The sequence below is a fragment of the Anopheles ziemanni genome, chromosome 3, assembly GCF_943734765.1.
Source record: "Anopheles ziemanni chromosome 3, idAnoZiCoDA_A2_x.2, whole genome shotgun sequence".
Classification (NCBI taxonomy): domain Eukaryota; kingdom Metazoa; phylum Arthropoda; class Insecta; order Diptera; family Culicidae; genus Anopheles; species Anopheles ziemanni.
In genome coordinates, this window is record NC_080706.1 from 58056700 (window position 1) to 58080318 (window position 23619).

The 23619-nt window shown below is 42.9% G+C and overlaps 1 protein-coding gene across 1 annotated transcript in view; it reads left to right on the forward strand.

The window, feature by feature from the left end:
* Window positions 1–18593, forward strand: part of LOC131285094 (uncharacterized) — a 38893-nt gene extending 20300 nt beyond the window's left edge. Inside the window, exons 2-4 of the mRNA XM_058313951.1 lie at window positions 13406–14582; window positions 14652–14825; window positions 18453–18593. Of these exons, the coding sequence (XP_058169934.1) occupies window positions 13406–14582; window positions 14652–14825; window positions 18453–18593 (1492 nt within the window). The remainder of the gene's footprint in view (window positions 1–13405; window positions 14583–14651; window positions 14826–18452) is intronic.
* Window positions 18594–23619: the final 5026 nt, after the last annotated feature.

Consider the following 23619-nt stretch of genomic DNA (forward strand, 5'->3'; position numbering starts at 1 on the left):
AAACGGGCTCTGTCCTGTAACTGGACCGTGTAACCGGGCCGTTTTACCTAGTCGAGTATACAAATTGCAGCAACTAGGTGGTTCCATTAGATAGCACTATTGAGCGAAGCGAGCACCTAAGCGAGATGCACTGTTCGGACGCTTTCTGACGCTAAGCTTAGATAGCAATATACGTAGCAGCGAATGCGAAAGCGAGATACACTGTTCTGACACTTTTCTTACGCTTAGATAGCAATATAGCAACGAACGAGCGAAGCGAGCGAGAAAGCGAGATGCACTGCAGCATACCGGTTTTCCCACGCGTTCTGCTTTTGCTAAGGATACTAAGGATGAAGGGGAAATTTTTGTTGCGCTCTGATCGGGTGAACGATTGATGAGCGAGTTTTTGGTAATCGATGGTTACATTGGTTATCGATGGTTACTATGCCGGAAATATGGAAACAATTTTTTCGAACATTGCATTTAATCTTGGAAAAGGTAGTGCTTCAACGTGATGAAAATAACCAACGTAAAATAAAATTAAATTAATAAAAATAAAGCTACATCCATAAGGTTGGGCCCTGTAGCCGGGACCTGTAAACGGGCCCTGTAATCGGGTCCTGTAAACGGGCTCTGTAAGCGGGTCGTATAAACGGTCTATGTAAACGGGCAATGTTACCGGGCCGTGTTACCGGGCCATGTAAACGGGTCCTGTAAACTGATAATGTAACCAGGTCCTAAAACTGGCCTCTGTAACCGGAACCTGTCAATGGGCCGTGTTACCAGGCCATGTAAACGGGTCCTGCAACCGGGTCTTGTAACCGGGAACTGTTAACGGGCCAACTTACCAGGCCCTGTAAAAGGGTCCTGTAAATGGGCCCTGTAACTGGATCCTATAACTGGGTCCTGTAACTGGGACCTGTAAACGGACCGTGTTACCGGGCCCCGTAAACGTGCCGTGTTACCGGGTCCATGTAAACGGGTCCTGTAAAATGGGTCCTGTAACTGGGCCGTGTAACCGGGCCGTTTTACCTAGTTGTATTTATAAATGGTTGTAAATCTCACACCTACGTTCCTTGCTCAGGTGTCCCGCAAGGGAGCGTTATACATATTGTATAATTTTTTTTTTAAATTTGAGATTTCAAAAAAGTTTCACCCTCCACTGTGTAGCTCCAACATTTTAGAAAGGAGTTTGCATTTTCTGTATTTCAGTAGGCATATCTTTGATCATTGAAACTGAATTGCTTGAAATTTTCAGAAATTTATTCAGATATTTTCCCAAAAATGTTGTAGAAATGTTAATTGTTCAAATAGGACTGTTTTATTCAGAAACACGAATCATTTAATTTAAGTAATTATGCCTTACGTTTAGATCTTAAAATGTTAATCTAATATTAATTACAAGTATGCAAGACATCATTTTGTTCAGAAAATGTGCGCCACAAACACGTTTATTAACCCCTTCACAGTCCAGCCTGGTTGAGAAAATGGCTCAAAAAATTGTCACACTGTTTTTTGGCGTTTTTGAATAGTTTTTGATCTAGAAACGAAGAAAAAATTATATTTTACAAAAAATGTTGGCAAGTTTTTTATTAAATGATGGGCAGTTTGCATATGCATTATTTGTTATTGTGATCAGCAATAAACTATCGATAATAAGCAAACTTTGGTTCAATTGCATCGATTAGTGTCAAATTTATGAATACAAGTTTACTAACACATAAGAACGCGTTTTCGAAGCAGGAACACTCGAAATAAACGACGCGCAACGAAAGTAGAAACAAAACGTGCGACAAAAAAACTGCCCAAGCCAGTCTCGGGCAAGCAGTACAATTTCCATCCGCCAGGCTCGGGCAAAACTGTGAAAAGGTTAATCCGCTTCTATTCGACTATGTGTGATATTCGCGGTACAATAAAAGCTAAGTAAAAGTGAGAGTTATGGAAAAACTCAATCCTTATAATAGAAAAAAAAACCGAATAGACACATAGAAGAATTAATAGGAATTGCATTTCCGACGGAAAAAGAATAAAGTAACGGGCAAAACTCTGTTAACGAATGTAGCATGAAGATAGCACGTAGCGATTGAAAATTTATTAGTTTTTACAATATTTTAGGTATGTTTCGCAAAAATTTCAAGTAGTTTGAGTATCTACGACCAAAGATATCAGTACTAAAATACAGAAAATACAAAATTGTATGTAAAATGTATGAACTACACCGATAAATTGTTGTAGATGTGAAGGGTGAAATTTCTTGGAACCTCACTAAATGATTTTTTTAAATTTTTAACATCTACTACATATTTTAGCTTTTTTTTATGTATGGAGTTTGGTGTACACTAAAAACTCGACCAATACTGAACCGTCGCTTCTGAAACTTTCCACACATATAGTTTAAGTACTGCAGATGTTGTTTAAGGTTTGTTTGATCACTATTTTTTGATTAAATTATCTAAATTTTACGATTTAAACTCAGTTTTACTAAAGGATGATTCGCACGTCGGCAAGTGCAAGTGGCAAGTAAGCAGGCAAGTGGCAAGTAGCTGTTCGCACTGCAGGCAAGTACTTGCCGGTAACTAAACCACTAACACAAGTAAACAGAAAGTTATGAAATTTAATTTATCATGATTTGATCTTCAATAAATAAAAAGATCGATCATTGATGCAATAAAATATTATTTCTGTAACATAAGTCGTAAGTTATCCTCTAAAAATGACGAAAATGAAACAGTTTTTGTTTGACAACTTGTATTTACACGAGATGTCAACTAATACATCCACCTACTTGCCTGAAAAATAGACTCGGTTCTATTCCAGTGGCAAGTAGCTACTTGCCACTTGCTACTTGCTAGGTCCTGATTCGCACGGGGTAGGTACCCGGCAACTTGCCACTTGCGCTTGCCACTTGCCGACGTGCGAATCAGCCTTAACACAAACAAAACAAGCATGTAAACAAATGTCAAGGCGTATCCAACATAGTTACCCTAAGGTTTATACATCACGGGGAAATTCATGAAATTTCATACATTTAAATATGCCGTTATTGTAACTAATAAATTCAAACTTTCAAATAAAGAGTAAAACCATAAATCTTTTCTCAACCTTTTCTTCACCGAGCAACGCCGGGGCGTCAAGCTAGTTATACAATATTTTGGAAAACATCCTCAAGTATCTTCACTGAAAACTTCAAATCAATCCGACATCTCAATAAAAAGATAGTCTGAAGTACAGGAAAACGAAATCTCCGAGCCACGCTACAGCCACGGAACAGCCGAAAAGTTTACGTCAGAAACTTTTCAGCTCCGTGAGCTGAAAACTGCACCCGCAAAGTTGGCAGCTTTGCAGCTAACCGCAAACTCAAATGCGTCAAAAGAAGAAGATGAAGAAGAAACAAATGTTAACTTAACAAATCTCAAAAACAAAATTAACGAACATATGGTGATAAATTTACGTGTTCATTTTGCAGCTACAGTAAAATTTTGTCATTTTATAGCTAGAATATCAATTATAAATTCATTCATTTTTTATTACATCAGGGGTCGGCTAAGTCCGGCCCACCAACTGATTTTATCCAAAAGTTTCAAAAAGTTAAATGATAAAGATTGAAATATTTTATCCTACCACTTTTCATATAACTTGAGAACATCAAAATCTTCCTTCTTCATGCGAAGAAAGTTGATTATAGTTTCATTTGCTTGCTTTGCTACAGTTTTGTCCAGCAAACGGTTGCCATCTTCTTGCCGCCGGCAAAAATTGGACGCATCCACTACCTACGCACAATAAGCCTGTTGCGTTGCCTGTTGCGTTGTTGCAAGTTTTGGGTACTCAATTCGATGACCCGCGATAGGGTAGTTAGCCAGACTTCACTCATCAACAGATTATCCATCTTTTACTTTTTGTGTGAATTGAATTAAGATCTTGTTTGCTTTGAAGGAAGATTTTTGAGTTAACTGAAATATGAATAACAAAAACAGCAGAGAATGACGAGTGCATAGACTGTCAAGAACTTTGCGCTTGCAATGACTGGCGACAGAATTGGTACCGCAAAACGCGGCTACACGAACCGCAAAGATTTTGACGTAAACTTATAAGGTTTTTGAGTTTGCGGTTGGAGTTTGCGGCTCGTGTAGCAGGCCGGTCCCATACAAAAAGTTTGGACTACCCGGGTAGTCCGGTTGAACGTCTCCCGGTTGACAAAAATTGACATTGTTGCTGGTACTATGTAGTTCCAGCTAGAGTCCCAGCAATCTGCCATGGAAAAACTTGCTGGTACAACATGACAGCTGCAAAAAATTTAAATTTTTGTCAACCGGGCTATGTACAGTGTGCCAATCGGTAAGTGGGACGGTCGAATAAAGAACACTTGCGATCAAATTTAGGGTACTTAGAATTGATAGCAATGAATTTCGCTTACACATCTTCTTTGTCTATCTTTCTACGAAGCATGAGCAAAACGAGAGAGTAGAAATCGGTCAGCAAGCGGCACAATGATCGAAAAAGTGCAAAAAGTCAAAATTTTGCCAGAAAAAACATTAAGTTTGACACTGAAAAGCTATACACGAGCATAGAAAACAGTATTCGTGCATGCGATACCTGCAGTTAGACGCTAAAAATGTTTCAGAGACTTCATCAAAATGTCTCCAGCGGTATTCAGCCTAATGTGTCGAGAATGCTGCCCTTTTTTCAAAAAGAGATGTCCTACGGGAAGCCGGTTACAACGGCCGAACATCTAGTAGCCACAATGCGCTACCCTCATAAATAAGTAAGTATAAATTTTAAATGTGTGAACGTTAGTGTAGGCCATATTCGTCGATATAATATAAACGTACTTTTTTCAGATTCCTAGCAGCCACGAGGAGTGGAGTGGTTTGGCAAACGGCTTTAAAGAAAACTGGGGTTTTCAGTTTTGCATTGGAGCTATAGACGAGATGCATGTCCATGTGCGACCCCCAACGAAAGAAAAAGAGCATTTTACAAACTACGGACTATTTCCCAGTGTTACTAGGCTGGTATTAGCCAATGCAGACTGCGAGGTTTTATACTCAGACACTGGGGCTCCAGGGGGGATGGAGGTTAGTTGGATTTTTGATACCAGTGACTTAGCTAGCGTGTTGGACCATTTACCAAATTTCAACTTGCAAACATCAGAAGGCATTACCAAATATGTCATTGTGGGGGACAATGCGTTCCCACTGTCGGATACTCTTCTTGTTCCGTTTGAGAAAGAAACTACGCCAGAAATGCGAATGGTTAACCAAAGGCTTTCACGGGCTCGGCCAGTTGTACGGCATAATGAGTAATAGATTTCATATCATTAAAAAAAACATTCATTTAACGAGCGATCAAATGGGGCCCGTTCTGAAGGCATGTGCTATTTTGCATAATTTCATTTCTGCTGTTGAGTTCCGCAACAACGTTGAGCAGCTGGAGCAACGTATACTAGCAAACAAGGCGGTTGCCCTGGGTCAACAGCGGAACTTCGTTGTTGATGTTCTTACAGAGAACGAACGGTTGCAACGAGGAATCACAACTAGAGAAAAGTTCAATAGACTGTTGTCACAGGCAATACTAGTTCTTTTTCCTCCATCTGAAAGGCAATACTAGTTCTTTTTCCTCGTTGCCATGTGGGAACATCAATGATGCTGTAGTGATACCGGCACCGATATGCGGTAAGCCGATACGCTGCACGGACACTCTAGTGTCCTTTGGTTTGACATTTGGCGTAGCTGGTGCTAGCAGGATAGCACAGATAGGCTAAGACACACACACACTCACAGTTCAGGGAGAAATTTCAGCGGCTTCTAGAAGCGGGAGAGTTCCCGGCAGTATGGAAGTCGCAGAAGTTAGTCCTACCGAAGCCAAGGAAGGGTCCGGGGGATCGTCCCTCGTTCAGACCTCTGGGGCTGCTGGACACAACCGGTAAGCTGCTGGAGAGGGTCATACTGAACCACCTCAACGTCTTCACGGAGGGTCAAGCTGGACTCTTCGATCGGCAGGTCGGCTTCCGCAAGGGGAGATCTGCAGTGGACGCAATCCGCGCAGTACTGGGAAAGGCGAAAGCAGCATACGAGAGGAAGAGGGCTGGGGATCGTTGCTGCGGAATACCCGAGTACCTGTGCAGGATCCTCGCGAGTTACCTCAGCCAGCGTCGCCTAGTCTACGACTCAGAGCGAGGCCCGGCCATAACTGCAGGTGTTCCACAGGGCTCCACTCTAGGGCCTACACTCTGGAACATTATGTACGACGGGCTGCTGGAACTCGACCTACCCAAAGGTGCAGAACTCATCGGCTTTGCCGATGACATCGCCTTGACTGTACCTTGCGGCCGAGGCCTGCAGTAGGATTGAGTCGTGGATGAGGCAGCACAGGCTCGGGATTGCTCACCATAAAACCGAGAACCTACTGGTGAGCAGCCACAAGCAGAGACAGGCTTCCTCCATCTGGATGGGTGATTCCCAGATCAGCGCTCACTGGCAGCTGAAGTATCTGGGAGTGATTCTTTACGACTGGCTTTCCTTCAAAGCGCATGTCGAATATGCGTGTGAGAGGGCAACGCGGACTACAGCAGCTATCTCGCGCATCATGCCGAACACTGCAGGACCCAGAAGCAGTAAACGCTGCCGTCTAGCGACGGTGGTTACGTCAGCGTTACGGTACGCGACACCAGTGTGGGCCGATGCCCTGAGCACCACGTACCAGGAGAGGATTGGAAGGGTGCTGTAATATACATTATATAATAAATCGTAATAGAATTTATTTTAGAATTATAGAAAATATAAAACAATCAAAACTATTCGAAATTATTTATAGCTAGAAATTAATTATGGCAAAGGATAAGGTATATAGATTAATGGTGTAAGATTAATAGTTTCGTTAAGTTAAGGATAGAAGTTAAATTGAACTAGGCAGTCTAGATAAGATAGAACTATAACATATTAGAAAGAGACAGATAGTTGTTTCACCGTAGATAATAAATAAATTATCCATAAATTTCGATTTAAATATTATATTAATTAAATAGGAAATACTCTCACCAGATAGGTTATTTGAATTAGGTTAGTTTGAGATATGATTTACGTAGGATAGGGTTATTATTAAAATGTAAAGGTAAAAGAAAGGATCAAATTGTGCAGCATTATCAAGCGGTCACCTTGCGCGCAATTACGCGGTGCTACCATGCCTTTGTTCAAATTAATATAAAAGCGCGCTACGAACGATGTAAAATTTATTGGCAATAAAGTTATCGGTGAAGCTGGTACAAGCTTCGAAGTTCGAATTATAAAAGTATCCGAGTTTCTCCTATCCGAGTGATAAAACATTGCAGTGCAAAGGCTACTTGCTATACGGGTAACCTGTGCATACCGGACGATATCCTTGGATGCAGTCGCGGTGATTGCAGGGATGGTGCCCACGTGCTTGTTGGTGGAGGAAGACGCTGAGTGCTATCCAGCAGGAGACGATGCGGAAGTGGCAAAGCAGATGGGACAGTTCTGGCAGGGGACGATGGACATATACCCTTATCCCAGACCTCGCGTCGTGGACAAGGAAACAAGGAGAGATCGACTACTGTATCACGCAATTTCTCTCCGGCCATGGGTGTTTTAAGTCCTACCTGCATCGGTCCAAGCGTGTCAGCGTCCCGTGGTGTTCCTGGTGCAGCAAGATGGTGGAGGACGCAGAACATGTCCTGTTTGTTTGTCCGCGTTTCCGCGAGGAACGCGTCGAGATGATGCAGAGCTGCGGAGTGGTGCTGACGGCGAGAAACCTCACGCAAATGATGTGTGCTTCAGAGGAAAAGTGGGAGGCAGTTGGTACTGGAATGCGAGCGATTGCAACGAAGCTGGAGACCAGGTTGGACATTGACGACGGGTTGGAGCCACTAACTAATCGCTAACCGTGTGCGGGAGCGCAACCCCCCTGGAAGTAAAGCCTGTTTTAGTTTTGTGAGAGGTTTTAGTGGGTAAAAGCCCCACACTACCCTGTGTTACTATTTCCTCTTCGGGTAACAAATTTAAAAAAAACACACACGTACTGACAGCCGAAAACCTTGAAGAGTTCGAGACCGAATGGAACTACTGGCAAAGTCAAAAAAGAAACTATGGCACATGCATTCAATGGTGGATTGAATATGTGAAGCCTAAAATAAAATCTTCACGATCACGACATTCTGTACAGATTGCTGAAAAACGCCCACGGACGCTACCTGGCGGACCCCAATGAGATAGCCAACATAAATCGCATCAAAGGGAAAATGCTAAGCCTCCAAAGGCAATTCTCAGAGAATTTTGCGCGAGTTATAGGACGGCTACCTACCACCGTCGCCATCCTTCACCGACTACCCAACACGGCTCCAGACGCACGGGTTATTCCAGCACGGGCTACAGGACGGCTACCCGTCACCGTCGCCATCCTACACCGGCTAGGCGACATGGTTCCGGACGCTCGGGTTATTCCAGCACGGGATGGTTACCTGTCACCGTCGCCATCCTGCACCGTCCAGGCGACACGGCTCCAGACACTTGGGTATTGGAATATCCTGCCTACAAGAATACCTGAGATGCATCCGGCACCCAAGACACATAGCAGTGTACCTGAAGATGAACCCTTCCTTTTCCCTCGTTACTCCGTTCCCGATAGAATGTAACTTATAAATAGGACATAAATTGTAAGCGACGGCACTCTCAGTACATCAGTCGAATAATAAACGTCGTAAAGACGCAGAACTCAAAGAACCTGGTCGTGATTGATTTCACCCCCGAAATCCAGGAACGTTAACTGGCGCCCGAATAGGTTGGACATTCGGACAGTGAAGTGGCAGTAAAGTAAAAAACAGTGAAAGTTTAGTTAAATCTATCCTGCGCTTTGTCACCGCCGCCTGCACTTCAGCGATTACATCGAGAAGGACGCCGAGGACCATTAGTAGAATCATCGAACGGGACCACTCCAACGCGTCGGCAGTATCACACCGAATCCACGAGGCCAGATTATAAATGCTGGTCTATCTCCTCTGGTTACTGTGAGTCGATTAATTTAAGCAATCCGAAATTATTTTAAGCATACAAGGAAAAGGAACGTACTTTGATTATTACGAGTTATCCCTCGCATATGAAAACAAGTCGGTACTTGAGACAGGAGCTTTTTAATTCCAATAGAATGAATCAAAATAACGATAAGCCCATGACTAGAAGCGAGTTTTTGGAAGCCGGAAGGGTGCCTGAATTCGTTCAGAGCATTCCAACCTTCAATGGAACCAGTAATGTTATCATATGGGTATGCCAGGTTGAAGAGGTTATGAAAATTTTTTCGCGATTGGAAAAGAGTTCAATCGAGTATAATATTTTAACAAGATCAATAGCAAGGAAAATTGTAGGAGAAGCGGCAAAACTTTTGGGTACCAGCGTTGTGCTAAGCGACTGGGAAACAATCAAATCTAATCTGCTTCTTCATTATAAGGATAGGAGAAGTTTAGAAATTTTATGCCGGGATCTGCAGGCCATATATCGTAACAAGAACGAATCAATGCATAGCTTCTTCGTGAGGATTCACGAGGTTTACGAAGCAATCCGAATATTATTACAAACGGATACAGCTTATGCCCTTTCTGGACCGCATTTATTAGCACTATATGAAGATCAAGCTATAATGGCATTATGTAAAGGCCTAGATGCAACATTTTTTAATAACTTTCTTTTGAATAACGATAAGCCAAAGAGCTTGGCAGATGCGTTCCAAAGGTGCTGCGTGTATGAAGCTCACTGCATTTTACCTAACCAAGCCTCGTACAGCCACGGTAACCAAAACAACATGGTACCACCCCAGCAGTACACACGAAATAATTTTCACAAAGGGCAATCTAGACAAGGTCGTTTTCCCCAAAACAGAAACAATGGGTATAATATGTATCCACAGGCGGGAAATTTTTCAAGTCAAGGATATGTTTTTCCTCCAAATAACTTGGCTCAAAATTATTATACGCAGCCTTATAATAACACCAATCATAGAAATTACGATCCTTCTCGAAATTTACAATACCCAGAACCAATGGAGGTTGATCCATCCTTAAGGACAAATTTCACTAATCAACCGGATCAGAAAAGAGCTAGGCCTGCTTCTTCACAGCAAAGATCAGCTTATCCGATAGATTTAGGTTCAAATACGGGTCCACCAGCAAGGCCCGAAGCTGACTATAATCAGCAATATCAGCCGCAACGGGCCAATATGCAACCACCAAGGGACGAAGCGTATACCCAGGGATATGCTGAAACGAATTTTTTTAGACCATTCCGCAAAGTGGTAAAGCCATTCCTCCCATACATCATTTTGCGGACAGCGTCGGGAGAATTTCCATTTTTAATAGATAGTGGATCTAATATTAATTTAATATCATCAGAATTTGCATTTCGAGCTAAAAACATAAAACCATATGACATTGTTATGGATAATATTAAAAGTGCCAATGGTAAATTCAATGTGTCAGCAGCCATTGATTATGCATTTTTTGAGCCAAAATCAATGACGAAATTTCAATTTTTGGTGAAAGACTTTCATCCATTTTTCTGCGGTATAATCGGCACAAACGTTTTAAAAACTCTGAACGCTAGTATCTGCTTTTCAGCTAATACTCTAACAATTATGACCGATCAGGGCAAACCATTTATAATACCTTTTCAATCATATGCTGCCCACGAAGATAGCAATCCTATAGAATTTCGTTTGGATCATTTAAACATCAACAAAAAACAGATACTGAATGGAGTACTGCTGAAAAATAAAAACGTATTTTATGAGCCAAATGAAAAGTTAACGTGTGCCACGAATGTTGAATGTTCTATCAACACTGTTGATAATATACCTGTGTACCAAAAATTTTACCCACAAAAGGCAGAATACACAGAAGAAATAAATAGACAAGTAAAGGCACTTTTGGATAACGGAATTATAAGGCCATCGAGATCGGCATGGTCCTCTCCCATTTTAATTGTCGATAAAAAAGAAGATGCGTCAGGAATACAAAAGTTTAGGATGGTCGTAGACTATAAAAAATTAAACGATAAGACCATTAGTGATAAATACCCAATACCTCCTATTAATTATGTTCTGGAACAACTCAATGGGCAAAAATATTTTTCTACCCTCGATCTTGCCTCAGGATTTCATCAGATAAAAATGAAAGAGGCAGATATTGAAAAAACTGCGTTTTCCGTCAATCATGGCAAATATGAGTTTTTGAGAATGCCATTTGGATTCAAAAATTCACCCGCCATCTTTCAGCGAGTAATTGATGATGTTCTTCGAGAATATATAGGAAAAATTTGCTACATTTATATGGATGATGTGATCGTCTTTAGCAAAACATTTGAGGAACATATGCAAAACCTTGACAAGATTCTCACTACATTAAATGCTGCTAACTTGAAAATTCAGTTAGACAAGTCTGAGTTCTTGCACGAAGAAGTCGAATACCTCGGACACATTATTGGAAAAGAAGGCGTAAAGCCCAATCCAAAGAAGGTAGAAAGAATCAAGGATTATCCTCAGCCATCAACACTCGAAGAATTAAGAAAGTTTTTAGGGTTAGCAAACTACTATAGAAGGTTTATCAAGGATTTTTCTAAACGGATAAAACCGTTAACAAAAATTTTAAGAGGTGAAAGCAAATCTTCGAAAAAGAAGAAAATAACAATGAATTCAGAACAACTGGAATGTTTTAAGAAAATTAAAGCTATTCTCACGTCGTCCGATGTTTTGACTCACCCAGATTATACCAAACCATTCATACTGACCACAGATGCTTCAAATTATGCTCTTGGTGCAGTTTTATCACAAGGTGAGATTGGGAAGGATAAACCAATCCACTTTGCATCTCGCACCCTTACTAAGACAGAAGAGTCATACTCAGTCCCAGAAAAAGAAATGCTAGCCATAGTTTGGGCAATCAAGTCTTTGCAAAACTATCTGTATGGAGCAAAATTCAAAATTCTAACAGATCATCAACCACTTGTATATAAGTTATCAGAGAAAAACTGCAATTCGAAATTGAAAAGATGGAAAGCTTTCTTAGAAGAGCACGATTACGAATTAATATATAAGCCTGGAAAAACGAACGTTGTTGCAGATGCCTTAAGTCGAGCAGTATATTCAATGACTGCTACGCAACATTCTGCAGAAGAGAGCGATACCTTTTATATTCCTTCAACAGAGGCTCCTTTAAATGCCTTTAGACACCAAGTCATTTTAAAAGAAGGACAAGATAAGGTAGAAATATCTCACCCATTCCCAAATTTTAAACGGATATCAGTAAAAATACAAAACACAAATGAAGAAAATATACTTAAACTATTAAAAGAACATTTTGATCCATCGAAGTTGAACGGATTGTTCACTTCAGAATCCTTAATGGGTAAAATACAGGAAGTATACAAGAAAAACTTCAGCCAACAAAATATTTTGAAAATACGTTTCACTCAAAGAATACTAGAGGATGTAGAATCTAGTACCGGACAGATGGATATTATAAACGATGAACATAATAAAGCCCATCGCGGATTGGAGGAAAACAAAGCAAAAATTTTAAGGAAATTTTACTTTCCCCAAATTACTAGTAAAGTGAAACAATTTATAAAGAACTGTCGCTTATGTAATGAATGTAAATATGACAGAAACCCTTTAAAACAACCAATTCAAAAAACCCCTTTACCCAAGGAACCTTTAGAAATAATGCACATAGACATTCTTTTCTTAGAGAATCACTACTTCCTCACGTGCATAGATAAATTTTCAAAGTATGCTCAGGCAAGGAAAATAGAATCAAGAGCCACAGTGGATATCATTCCCGCTTTGAAAGACATGATACTGAAAATAAAACCACCCAAGATGTTGGTAATGGACGGCGAAAAATCATTTAATTCTGGGGAAATGACAAACCTGTTAAACATTTACAATATAGAATCTTATGTAACAGCAACAGGCAGAAGTGAGATGAATGGCATTGTTGAGCGATTCCATTCAACCCTTTTGGAGATTTATCGGATCACAAAATCCGAGAATCCAAGCATAACTACAATCGAAATCATGGAGCTAGCGTTATTCAAATATAACAGTTCAATTCATTCTTGCACGAAGTTTACACCATTTGAAATTATAACACCAACAAATAATACTCCTAAAATATTAGAAAAAGTTTTAGAGAACATTAAGATAAAACAAGAAAAAGATGTGGAATATTACAATAGGGATAAAAAAGAATCTATTATACCAGACCAAGCGATGGCTTATGTGAAAACGAAAAGAAGATTAAAACATGCGAAACCGTATAAGAAAATTGATATTGATAGGATAAATAGAACCACGGTTACAACAAAGCAAGGAAGAAGAGTACACAAGAATGATATTAAAATTAAAAAGGTTTAATTATTTTTTTTCGCAGGATCCTGCCTAGCGGCAACGGACAGAACATAAGTATAGCAAGTTTAGACAATGTACCGTTGATAGCGTTTGATAGAGGTGAAGCAAGAATTGAAGTGGGTAACAACTTTTATATTCATCACTTTAATGTGTCAGGCATTCAACGCGAAATAAAAATACTAGCTATGGAATTTAGTTCCCTAATTGAAACACAATTCACAACGATTATCGAAGAAGAATTTACGAACGCGTACGAAATGTTAAAAAACACGTTCCCTATACGAAGAACTAAAAGATGGGAAACACTAGGTACGGTATGGAAATTTATAGCAGGTACACCGGATGCGAATGACTTAAGATTAATAAATTCTTCCATCAATGAACTCATAGACAATAACAATGCACAAGTTAAAATTAATAAGGACCTCTCACAGCAGCTAACGGACACCTTAGATCGTATTCGAGTCACGTTGAGATCCACTAGAGATACCTCAGTAGAATTTTTCTCTCTAAATATTCTGTTAAATTTAAAAATCCTGTCCGAAAAATTAAGTTTAATTACAGATAGCATTGTCTTAGCGAAGTTGGGAGTAACAAACCCTCGTATTTTGAATAGAAAAGAAATGGATATGATTGTAAGAGACGTACGAAAACAGAATCTAACTATTCATACTACAACCGAGGCGCTTTCATTTACAAACACGAAGATAGCGACGGATAATAACGAAATTCTGTTCATAATTAGCAGTCCGAAGCTAAGCATAGAATCATACAAAAAAATTCAAGTTTATGCGGTTACGAATAGAGATAAGAAAATACATGTTCCACACTCCCTCTACCTATCCTCCGGTAAGAAAGCATTCATGGTAACAACATTGGAAAAAACGATTTATAAGACGGAAGACCTAGAGGAAGACAACTTGTCATGTGTGCCAAAAATCATTTACGGCGGGAATCCAGCATGTAATTTCTTCGTCGATACCGCCGAAAAAGAGTTAATCAACTTAGATGCTACACACATCCTAATCAACTCGGCCGTTGATTTCATACTGGACTCCACATGTGGAATTGAAAGGAGGAACCTAACTGGATCATTTCTCGTCTCTTACACGTCGTGCGACGTTTATTACAATGGAGAGAGAATTTCAACTAATCGTACGGAGTTCCCGGGATCGCCATTGAACTTGCCAATCTACGGCGTACACATCGAGCCACAGAAGAAGATGTTAAACCTGAGCCTAGAACATCTTCACTCCCTACATCTCGAGCTACGCAGCGAGATGAAGCAGATACGGCTGGAGACAGACAGCATCACATGGACGACATGGTCGCTTCCAAGCCTAATAGGTACGCCACTTCTGTGCATCATCATCATGTCAGTATGCTACCTGATTTGGATTCGGAACAACAAGAAAACCGAATTGATCGTCAACACTCATCAAGTACAGCCAACATCGCCAGCGTCCAGCGAATCCAAGAGTTCATCTCACCAGCCGCTGACAATGATGGAACTTTTTCGTACGGAGCCTCAAATTTTAGAGGGGGGCAAGTTATAGGACGGCTACCTACCACCGTCGCCATCCTTCACCGACTACCCAACACGGCTCCAGACGCACGGGTTATTCCAGCACGGGCTACAGGACGGCTACCCGTCACCGTCGCCATCCTACACCGGCTAGGCGACATGGTTCCGGACGCTCGGGTTATTCCAGCACGGGATGGTTACCTGTCACCGTCGCCATCCTGCACCGTCCAGGCGACACGGCTCCAGACACTTGGGTATTGGAATATCCTGCCTACAAGAATACCTGAGATGCATCCGGCACCCAAGACACATAGCAGTGTACCTGAAGATGAACCCTTCCTTTTCCCTCGTTACTCCGTTCCCGATAGAATGTAACTTATAAATAGGACATAAATTGTAAGCGACGGCACTCTCAGTACATCAGTCGAATAATAAACGTCGTAAAGACGCAGAACTCAAAGAACCTGGTCGTGATTGATTTCACCCCCGAAATCCAGGAACGTTAACTCGCGCATAAATGAGACACGCGTTTGTGGTGAAAACGTCTCAACCTTCCAGCCTGCCGAACGAAGAAAGAGACGAACCGTAATAGACCGTATAACGACAGAAGAGGGTAGAGTAGTCGAGGACAGGGAATACATACTATTCTCATACACGCTCCATCCCAGTGGATTGCGACAAAAACAACGACGCATGATAGAGATTTCCACGACGGAAATAAAGCATGCTGTCAATAAATCAAAAAAACAAAGATCCCCTGGCCCGGATGGAATACCAATCGAATTTTACCAAAAGGCATTTGGGGTGATTGAGAGGGAACTCACAACCATCTTGAACGAAGCCTTGAACGGTAACATACCGGGGGCCTTCTTGGACGGGGTTATTGTCCCGGTGGAGAAGCGAGGAGGTAGCTCAGCGTTGTCCTCTTTTCGCCATATATCTCTCCTGAACACAGACTACAAGCTTCTGTCGAGAATTCTGAAGCTGCGAGGGTATCCTCGAGACGACGCCGACGATTTCGAAGGCACAAAAATGCTGAAACAAACCTCAGAACATATTCCAGGCTGTACTCTCTGTGAAGGAGAGAATACTCGATTTGAGGAGGAATATTCGTGGTAAACTAGTCTCTTTTGACCTTTCTCACACCTTTGATCGGGTGAGGAGAGACTTCTTGATGAGCACAATGACTTCGATGGGTTTTCATTCGGGGCTGATTGAACTGCTGCAGACGATTGGAAACAGATCAAATCAATCCTCAAAGACTCTCATAAACGGTAACATTTCCCCTCCTTTTCCCATCCAACGCTCGGTACGACTGGGTGACCCTCTATCGATGCACCTTTTCACCATATACATGCAACCCCCCATATCCAGACTGGAAAGGGTTTCCTGCGGCCAGGACGACCTGGTAGTAGCATACGCGGACTACGTCTCACTCGGTGGCGACTAGCTCATCCCAAAATATCGAAAGCGTGAGAGGAGTCTTCAATGCGCTTGGTGTCGTGTCCGGAGGGCGGCTAAATGTCGCAAAGTGTATCGCGTTGGATATAGGATCTACAGTTAATCTAATCAGAGTCCCGTGGCTTCGCAACGAGGAGAGGCTCCGACTCCTCGGTATTATGTTCTCCAACAACATACGCGAGGCAATGTCACACAACTGGGACGTGGCGCTCGAGCGCTGGACATAGCGAAGGTGTCTCATCCGATGGGTCCCCTTTTTCCCTCGGCGCGGAGGACTGGGGCTACTCATACCCGACTTTCATCACGAACAGATACGTCACCGAAGCAAGTTGCCCGCGGCTGGGGGAGCGGCACATCTTGAGCGCTGGAAACCCCCCGGATTGGGTGAATGCTCCGTCCAACTATCCATGCCTCAGGATCGTGCTGCAGCAGCTAGCGTACGTTTCTCTGACGCCCCATCGCTACGTCGGTTACTGGTTAATTGCCTACCGGAGCCAAAGGTGTCCCCCACACCTGGAGTCGAATGGAAGACTGTCCCTGTGTCCAAGAGTCACCGCGGCCTGGGACCTGCTGCGAAATGTGACTCACAATGTGTCTCAATGGCCAGTACTCTCCGGAATGAGTCCCAGCACGCGCCTCACGGTACTTTATCATTTCGCCAACTGCGTCATCCACATCATTGGAAACAACGATCGTGTGATTGACCTTAATGTTCTCGCGTGTTCCTTGTCCTTATAAGAGGACAGTAATCATTGTGCTGTCATTTGTCGGCTCCAGTCGTGTTTTCGTTCAGCTCCTCTAAAACAGACAGATTATTCGTGTTAAACTTCGCGCTTTTCGTTCAAATTTGGTATTTAAGTTTATACAAACCGTGGTGCTGTTTTGCCGTTTCGTCTGGTTGAGCTTACCGCTTCGATCGCCGCTGTTTTCCATCACATCCCGCGATCTGTAGTTTTCCCCGACCCGCTTCATACGCCCCGCTTAACTATGGCGTCTGTGTTTTGCTTGCGCTGGCGACCTTACGCCGGGCCCCGAAGAGACGCAGTGCGCCATCTGTGACGCTTGGTTTCACGACGCCTGCACCAAGATTTCGGATTCCATCCTGGCTAGTGTCAAGCAACTCACAAACCTGCACTGGAGCTGCCCGGGATGCACGAAAGCCCTCTCCAACCCCCGCAGTAAGGCTCTGAAGGAGATCGGATTGCAGGCAGGTTTCCATTCTGCGCTTGGTGCACTAGTTGAGTCGTTGAAGGAAGCCATCATTCCTCCGCTCACCAATGAGATGCACGCTTTGGTGAAAGTAAGCTCCTCCTGTTGTCCCGTCCTTTACCCCCCTCCCCTCCCGTTGTGGTCCGACGGTCATCTTCGCGCGCTCAAGTCCGACTTTAAGCGAACGCTCCGCGCGTACCGCATCTCCCGATCCCAGTACCATCTGCGCGTATTTAAATACGCCGCGTCCGCCTATCGCAGTTATAACCGCGTGCGGCTTAGGACCCACATCTGGCGCATCCCAGGGAGACTTTACACCAACCCTCGGTCGTTCTGGCGGTTTGTCAATCAGCGCAGAGGCCAATCCCGTATCCCTTCCACCATGTCCCTGGGCAATCGCTCGGCATCCTCTCCACAGGCGATCAGCAACTTGTTTGCTGAGTATTTTGCCGGTCTTTTTGTCGACCCAGCTCATTCTACGGCGTCTCTCTCGTCGGGGATGGCGAATGTCCCGCGCGATGTAGTCAGCATCGACTCCGTAGCCATTGACGTACCCACCGTAATCGCCGCACTCAGCCAGCTGAAATGCTCCTATTCCCCTGGTCCCGATGGCATTCCTTCCTCTGTGCTGATCCAGGCCAAGGAGGCGTTCGCCCCTGTCCTTGCTCGGTTGTTCGCTCGATCGCTCAGGGATGGGAGCTTCCCCGCCTTGTGGGCGTCAGCTTGGCTGGTCCCGGTACATAAGAGAGGAAGTTGCTCATCCGCTTCCAACTATCGAGGCATCTCCCTCCTTTGTGCAGTCTCAAAAGTCCTCGAATCTATCATCCACTCTGCCATATCTCCTCTTGTACACACCATTATCCCATCCTCTCAGTATGGATTCAAGTCCAAACGCTCCACCGTTACCAACCTGATGTCTTTAGTACTCGATCTGTACCCGAACATGGTGGCTGGTGGGCAGGTCGATGTTATCTACACCGACTTTAAGGCAGCATTTGACTGCTTGTCTTACTAGTTACTTTTGGCCAAACTCGAGCGGATGGGTTTCGGGGGTGCGCTTCTGCACTGGCTCCAGTCCTTCCTTACGGATCGGACTTATAGGGTCAGGGTAGAGGGGTCCCTCTCCGATCCGCTCATCGGCCAATCCGGTGTACCTCAGGGGAGCGTCCTGAGTCCCCTCCTTTTCTCGCTTTTCATCTCTGACTGCGTCTGCACCCTCCCCCCGGAGGGCTGTCTGATGTACGCCGATGATGTCAAGTTTTACCTTCCTGTGTCCTCGTCAAATGATCCTCTCGTCTTGCAGAACTTTGCGGACGCTTTCTCGGCTTGGTGTGTGGCGAACGGTCTTGTCCTTTGCGTTGATAAATGTTGTGTAATCTCGTTTGGTCGTTCTCCCGACAAACTGTTACACAACTACCGTCTTAGCGGCCTGCCGCTCCCGCGCGTGACTGTTGTCAGGGACCTTGGAGTATGGTTGGACGATCGGCTGACTTTCAGGGCCCACCTAGACTCAGTCGTCGAACGCGCTAGTAAGCTGCTGGGACTCATCAGCCGCATGGCGTCGAAGATTCGTGACCCCCTATGCCTGAAGGCACTGTACTGTTGCTGGGTACGACCCATCATTGATTATGTGAGCGTTATCTGGTCACCTGCCGGCGTCACCGCGATGGATAGACTGAAGGGGGTGCAGAGGAAATTCACGCGTCTTGCCGTCCGGCGATTCTTGAATGACCCCTCTGCCACCCTGCCTCCCTATCCGGTCCGGTGCCGTCTGCTGGGGCTGGTTAGCGTGAAGGACCGTCACAGTCATGCACGCTCTTTGTTGATCGCCAACATCCTCAATGGCAACATTGACTCTTCTACCCTTCTTGCAGCCATCCCTTTCTACGTCCCATCATACAGGCTGCGTGTCCGCCCTCCACTCCACATCCCGACTACCCGGTCTCTGTTCGCTCACCCTTGGCTGCGTGCACTGTCTGACTTCAACGCCGTTGGTCACTTGTTTGACCACAACATATCCTCTGTCAGTTTTCGTTCTCGTCTCTTGTCCTCCATTTCCTAATCCTCGTCACCTGTGCTCTCATGTTCTCTCTGTTAGGTTTAAGTTATGGACTTTGTATAGCCTACAGGGCAAACAATTTTAAAATAAAATAACAATAAACTACGAACAATTTCCCAGTGTTACTCAATGCGGAATCGTCACACAGGAGACCTGTGATCTACAGGATTTGTATGTTGAGCCCAAAATAAGTAACCCTGTGGCGCGATTTCTGATAATTTATATGGCCCTTAAACTCTTATCGTTTCATTTAAAAATGTGCATTGTGATTTAGAGTATCTAAAAATAGATTGCTTTGGATGCTTATAGATAATTCATCGAAAAGCTCCAGAGTGTTAGAACTTTGCGCTATGTGTAGAGAGGCCCTATCGCAACATGCTGTTTGCATATTAGCTGGATGCTGTAATTTTCCACGTTAAAGATTCCACGGTAAAATGTATTGCTCTTTTGATTTCACGCTTGTATGTCTCATAGAATACATTAATCTCTTTAGTACGCACGCCTGTTCTTTATTGAGGTTCGTCCACGACTGCCTCTCCGTTTTACAGATTCGTACCATAAGATTTTCAATGATAATGACATAACTTATAACGATTAAATAAGTAAATCTTATATGTGTTATATTATCTGTTTTTCCATCTAGGAATACAAAGCTGTATACGGGCATAGAGAACAGTATTTGCACATGCGATACCTGCAGTTAGCCGCTAAAAATGTTCCAGCATTCAGAGACTTCATCAAAATGTCTCCAGCGGTATTCAGCCTAATGTGTCGAGTATGCTGCTCTTTCATAAAAAAAAAAGAATGTCCTACGGGAAGCCGGTTACAACGGCCGAACATCTAGTAGCCACAATGTACTACCTCATAACTGACACATAATCAACGATACTTGCAAAGCTACTGATGAGGCTCTTGGTCCGACATGTATGCGAGTAAGTATGAATTTTAAATGTGTGGACGTTAGTGTCGGCCATATTCGTCGATATAATATAAACGTACTTTTTTCAGATTCCTAGCAGCCACGAGGAGTGGAGTGATGCAGCAAACGGCTTTAAAGAAAACTAGGGTTTTCAGTTTTGCATTGGAGCTATAGACGGGAAGCATGTCCGTGTGCAACCCCCAAAGGTAGAAAAAGAGCACCTAATAAACTACGAACAATTTCCCAGTGTTACTCAATGCGGAATCGTCATACAGGACACCTCTGTTCTACAGGATTTGTATGTTGAGCCCAAAATGAGTGTGGCGCGATTTCTGATAATTTATATGGCCCTTAAACTCTTATCGTTTCATTTAAAAATGTGCATGGTGATTTAGAGTATCTAAAAATAGATTGCTTTGATTGGATGCTTATAGATAATTCATCGAAAAGCTCCAGAGTGTTAGAACTTTGCGCTATGTGTAGAGAGGCCCTATCGCAACATGCTGTTTGCATATTAGCTGGATGCTGTAATTTTCCACGTTAAAGATTCCACGGTAAAATGTATTGCTCTTTTGATTTCACGCTTGTATGTCTCATAGAATACATTAATCTCTTTAGTACGCACGCCTGTTCTTTATTGAGGTTCGTCCACGACTGCCTCTCCGTTTTACAGATTCGTACCATAAGATTTTCAATGATAATGACATATTCTTATAACTGATCCTAATTTCAAGTCGATTAAATAAGTAAATCTTATATGTGTTATATTATCTGTTTTTCCATCTAGGAATACAAAGCTGTATACGGGCATAGAGAACAGTATTTGCACATGCGATACCTGCAGTTAGTCGCTAAAAATGTTCCAGCATTCAGAGACTTCATCAAAATGTCTCCAGCGGTATTCAGCCTAATGTGTCGAGTATGCTGCCCTTTCATAAAAAAAAAGAATGTCCTACGGGAAGCCGGTTACAACGGCCGAACATCTAGTAGCCACAATGTACTACCTCATAACTGACACATAATCAACGATACTTGCAAAGCTACTGATGAGGCTCTTGGTCCGACATGTATGCGAGTAAGTATGAATTTTAAATGTGTGGACGTTAGTGTCGGCCATATTCGTCGATATAATATAAACGTACTTTTTTCAGATTCCTAGCAGCCACGAGGAGTGGAGTGATGCAGCAAACGGCTTTAAAGAAAACTAGGGTTTTCAGTTTTGCATTGGAGCTATAGACGGGAAGCATGTCCGTGTGCAACCCCCAAAGGTAGAAAAAGAGCACCTAATAAACTACGAACAATTTCCCAGTGTTACTCAATGCGGAATCGTCATACAGGACACCTCTGTTCTACAGGATTTGTATGTTGAGCCCAAAATGAGTAACCCTGTGGCGCGATTTCTGATAATTTATATGGCCCTTAAACTCTTATCGTTTCATTTAAAAATGTGCATGGTGATTTAGAGTATCTAAAAATAGATTGCTTTGATTGGATGCTTATAGATAATTCATCGAAAAGCTCCAGAGTGTTAGAACTTTGCGCTATGTGTAGAGAGGCCCTATCGCAACATGCTGTTTGCATATTAGCTGGATGCTGTAATTTTCCACGTTAAAGATTCCACGGTAAAATGTATTGCTTTTTTGATTTCACGCTTGTATGTCTCATAGAATACATTAATCTCTTTAGTACGCACGCCTGTTCTTTATTGAGGTTCGTCCACGACTGCCTCTCCGTTTTACAGATTCGTACCATAAGATTTTCAATGATAATGACATATTCTTATAACTGATCCTAGTTTCAAGTCGATTAAATAAGTAAATCTTATATGTTTTATATTATCTGTTTTTCCATCTAGGAATACAAAGCTGTATACGAGCATAGAGAACAGTATTCGCACATGCGATACCTGCAGTTAGTCGCTAAAAATGTTCCAGCATTCAGAGACTTCATCAAAATATCTCCAGCGGTATTCAGCCTAATGTGTCGAGTATGCTGCCCTTTCATCAAAAAGAGAATGTCCTACGGGAAGCCGGTTACAACGGCCGAACATCTAGTAGCCACAATGCGCTACCTCATAACTGGTCAGACGATCGCTGAGTTGTCAGTTGCTTGTCGTTCAAAAGCAAATCTAAGACACATAATCAACGATACTTGCAAAGCTACTGATGAGGCTCTAGGTCCAACATGTATGCGAGTAAGTATAAATTTTAAATGTGTGAACGTTTAGTTTAGGCCATATTCGTCGATATAATATAAACGTACTTTTTTCATATTCCTAGCAGCCACGAGGAGTGGTTTGGCAAACGGCTTTAAAGAAAACTGGGGTTTTCAGTTTTGCATTGGAGCTATAGACGAGATGCATGGCCATGTGCGACCCCCAACGAAAGAAGAAGAGCATTTTACAAACTACGAACAATTTTCCAGTGTTACTAGGCTGGTATTAGCCAATGCAGACTGTGAGGTTTTATACTCAGACACTGGGGCTCCAGGGGGGATGGAGGTTAGTTGGATTTTTGATACCAGTGACTTAGCTAGCGTGTTGGACCATTTACCAAATTTCAACTTGCAAACATCAGAAGGCATTACCAAATATGTCATTGTGGGGGACAATGCGTTCCCACTGTCGGATACTCTTCTTGTTCCGTTTGAGAAAGAAACTACGCCAGAAATGCGAATAGTTAACCAAAGGCTTTCACGGGCTCGGCCAGTTGTACGGCATAATGAGTAATAGATTTCATATCATTAAAAAAACATTCATTTAACGAGCGATCAGATGGGGCCCGTTCTGAAGGCATGTACTATTTTGCATAATTTCATTTCTGCTGTTGACAAGTTCCGCAACAACGTTGAGCAACTGGAGCAACGTATACTAGCAAACAAGGCGGTTGTCCTGGGTCAACAGCGGAACTTCGTTGTTGATGTTCCTACAGAGAACGAACGGTTGCAACGAGGAATCAGAACTAGAGAAAAGTTCATTAGACTGTTGTCACAGGCTCCATCTGAAAGGCAATACTAGTTCCATGTGGGAACATCAATGATGCTGACGTGCGGACATTTTGCGTC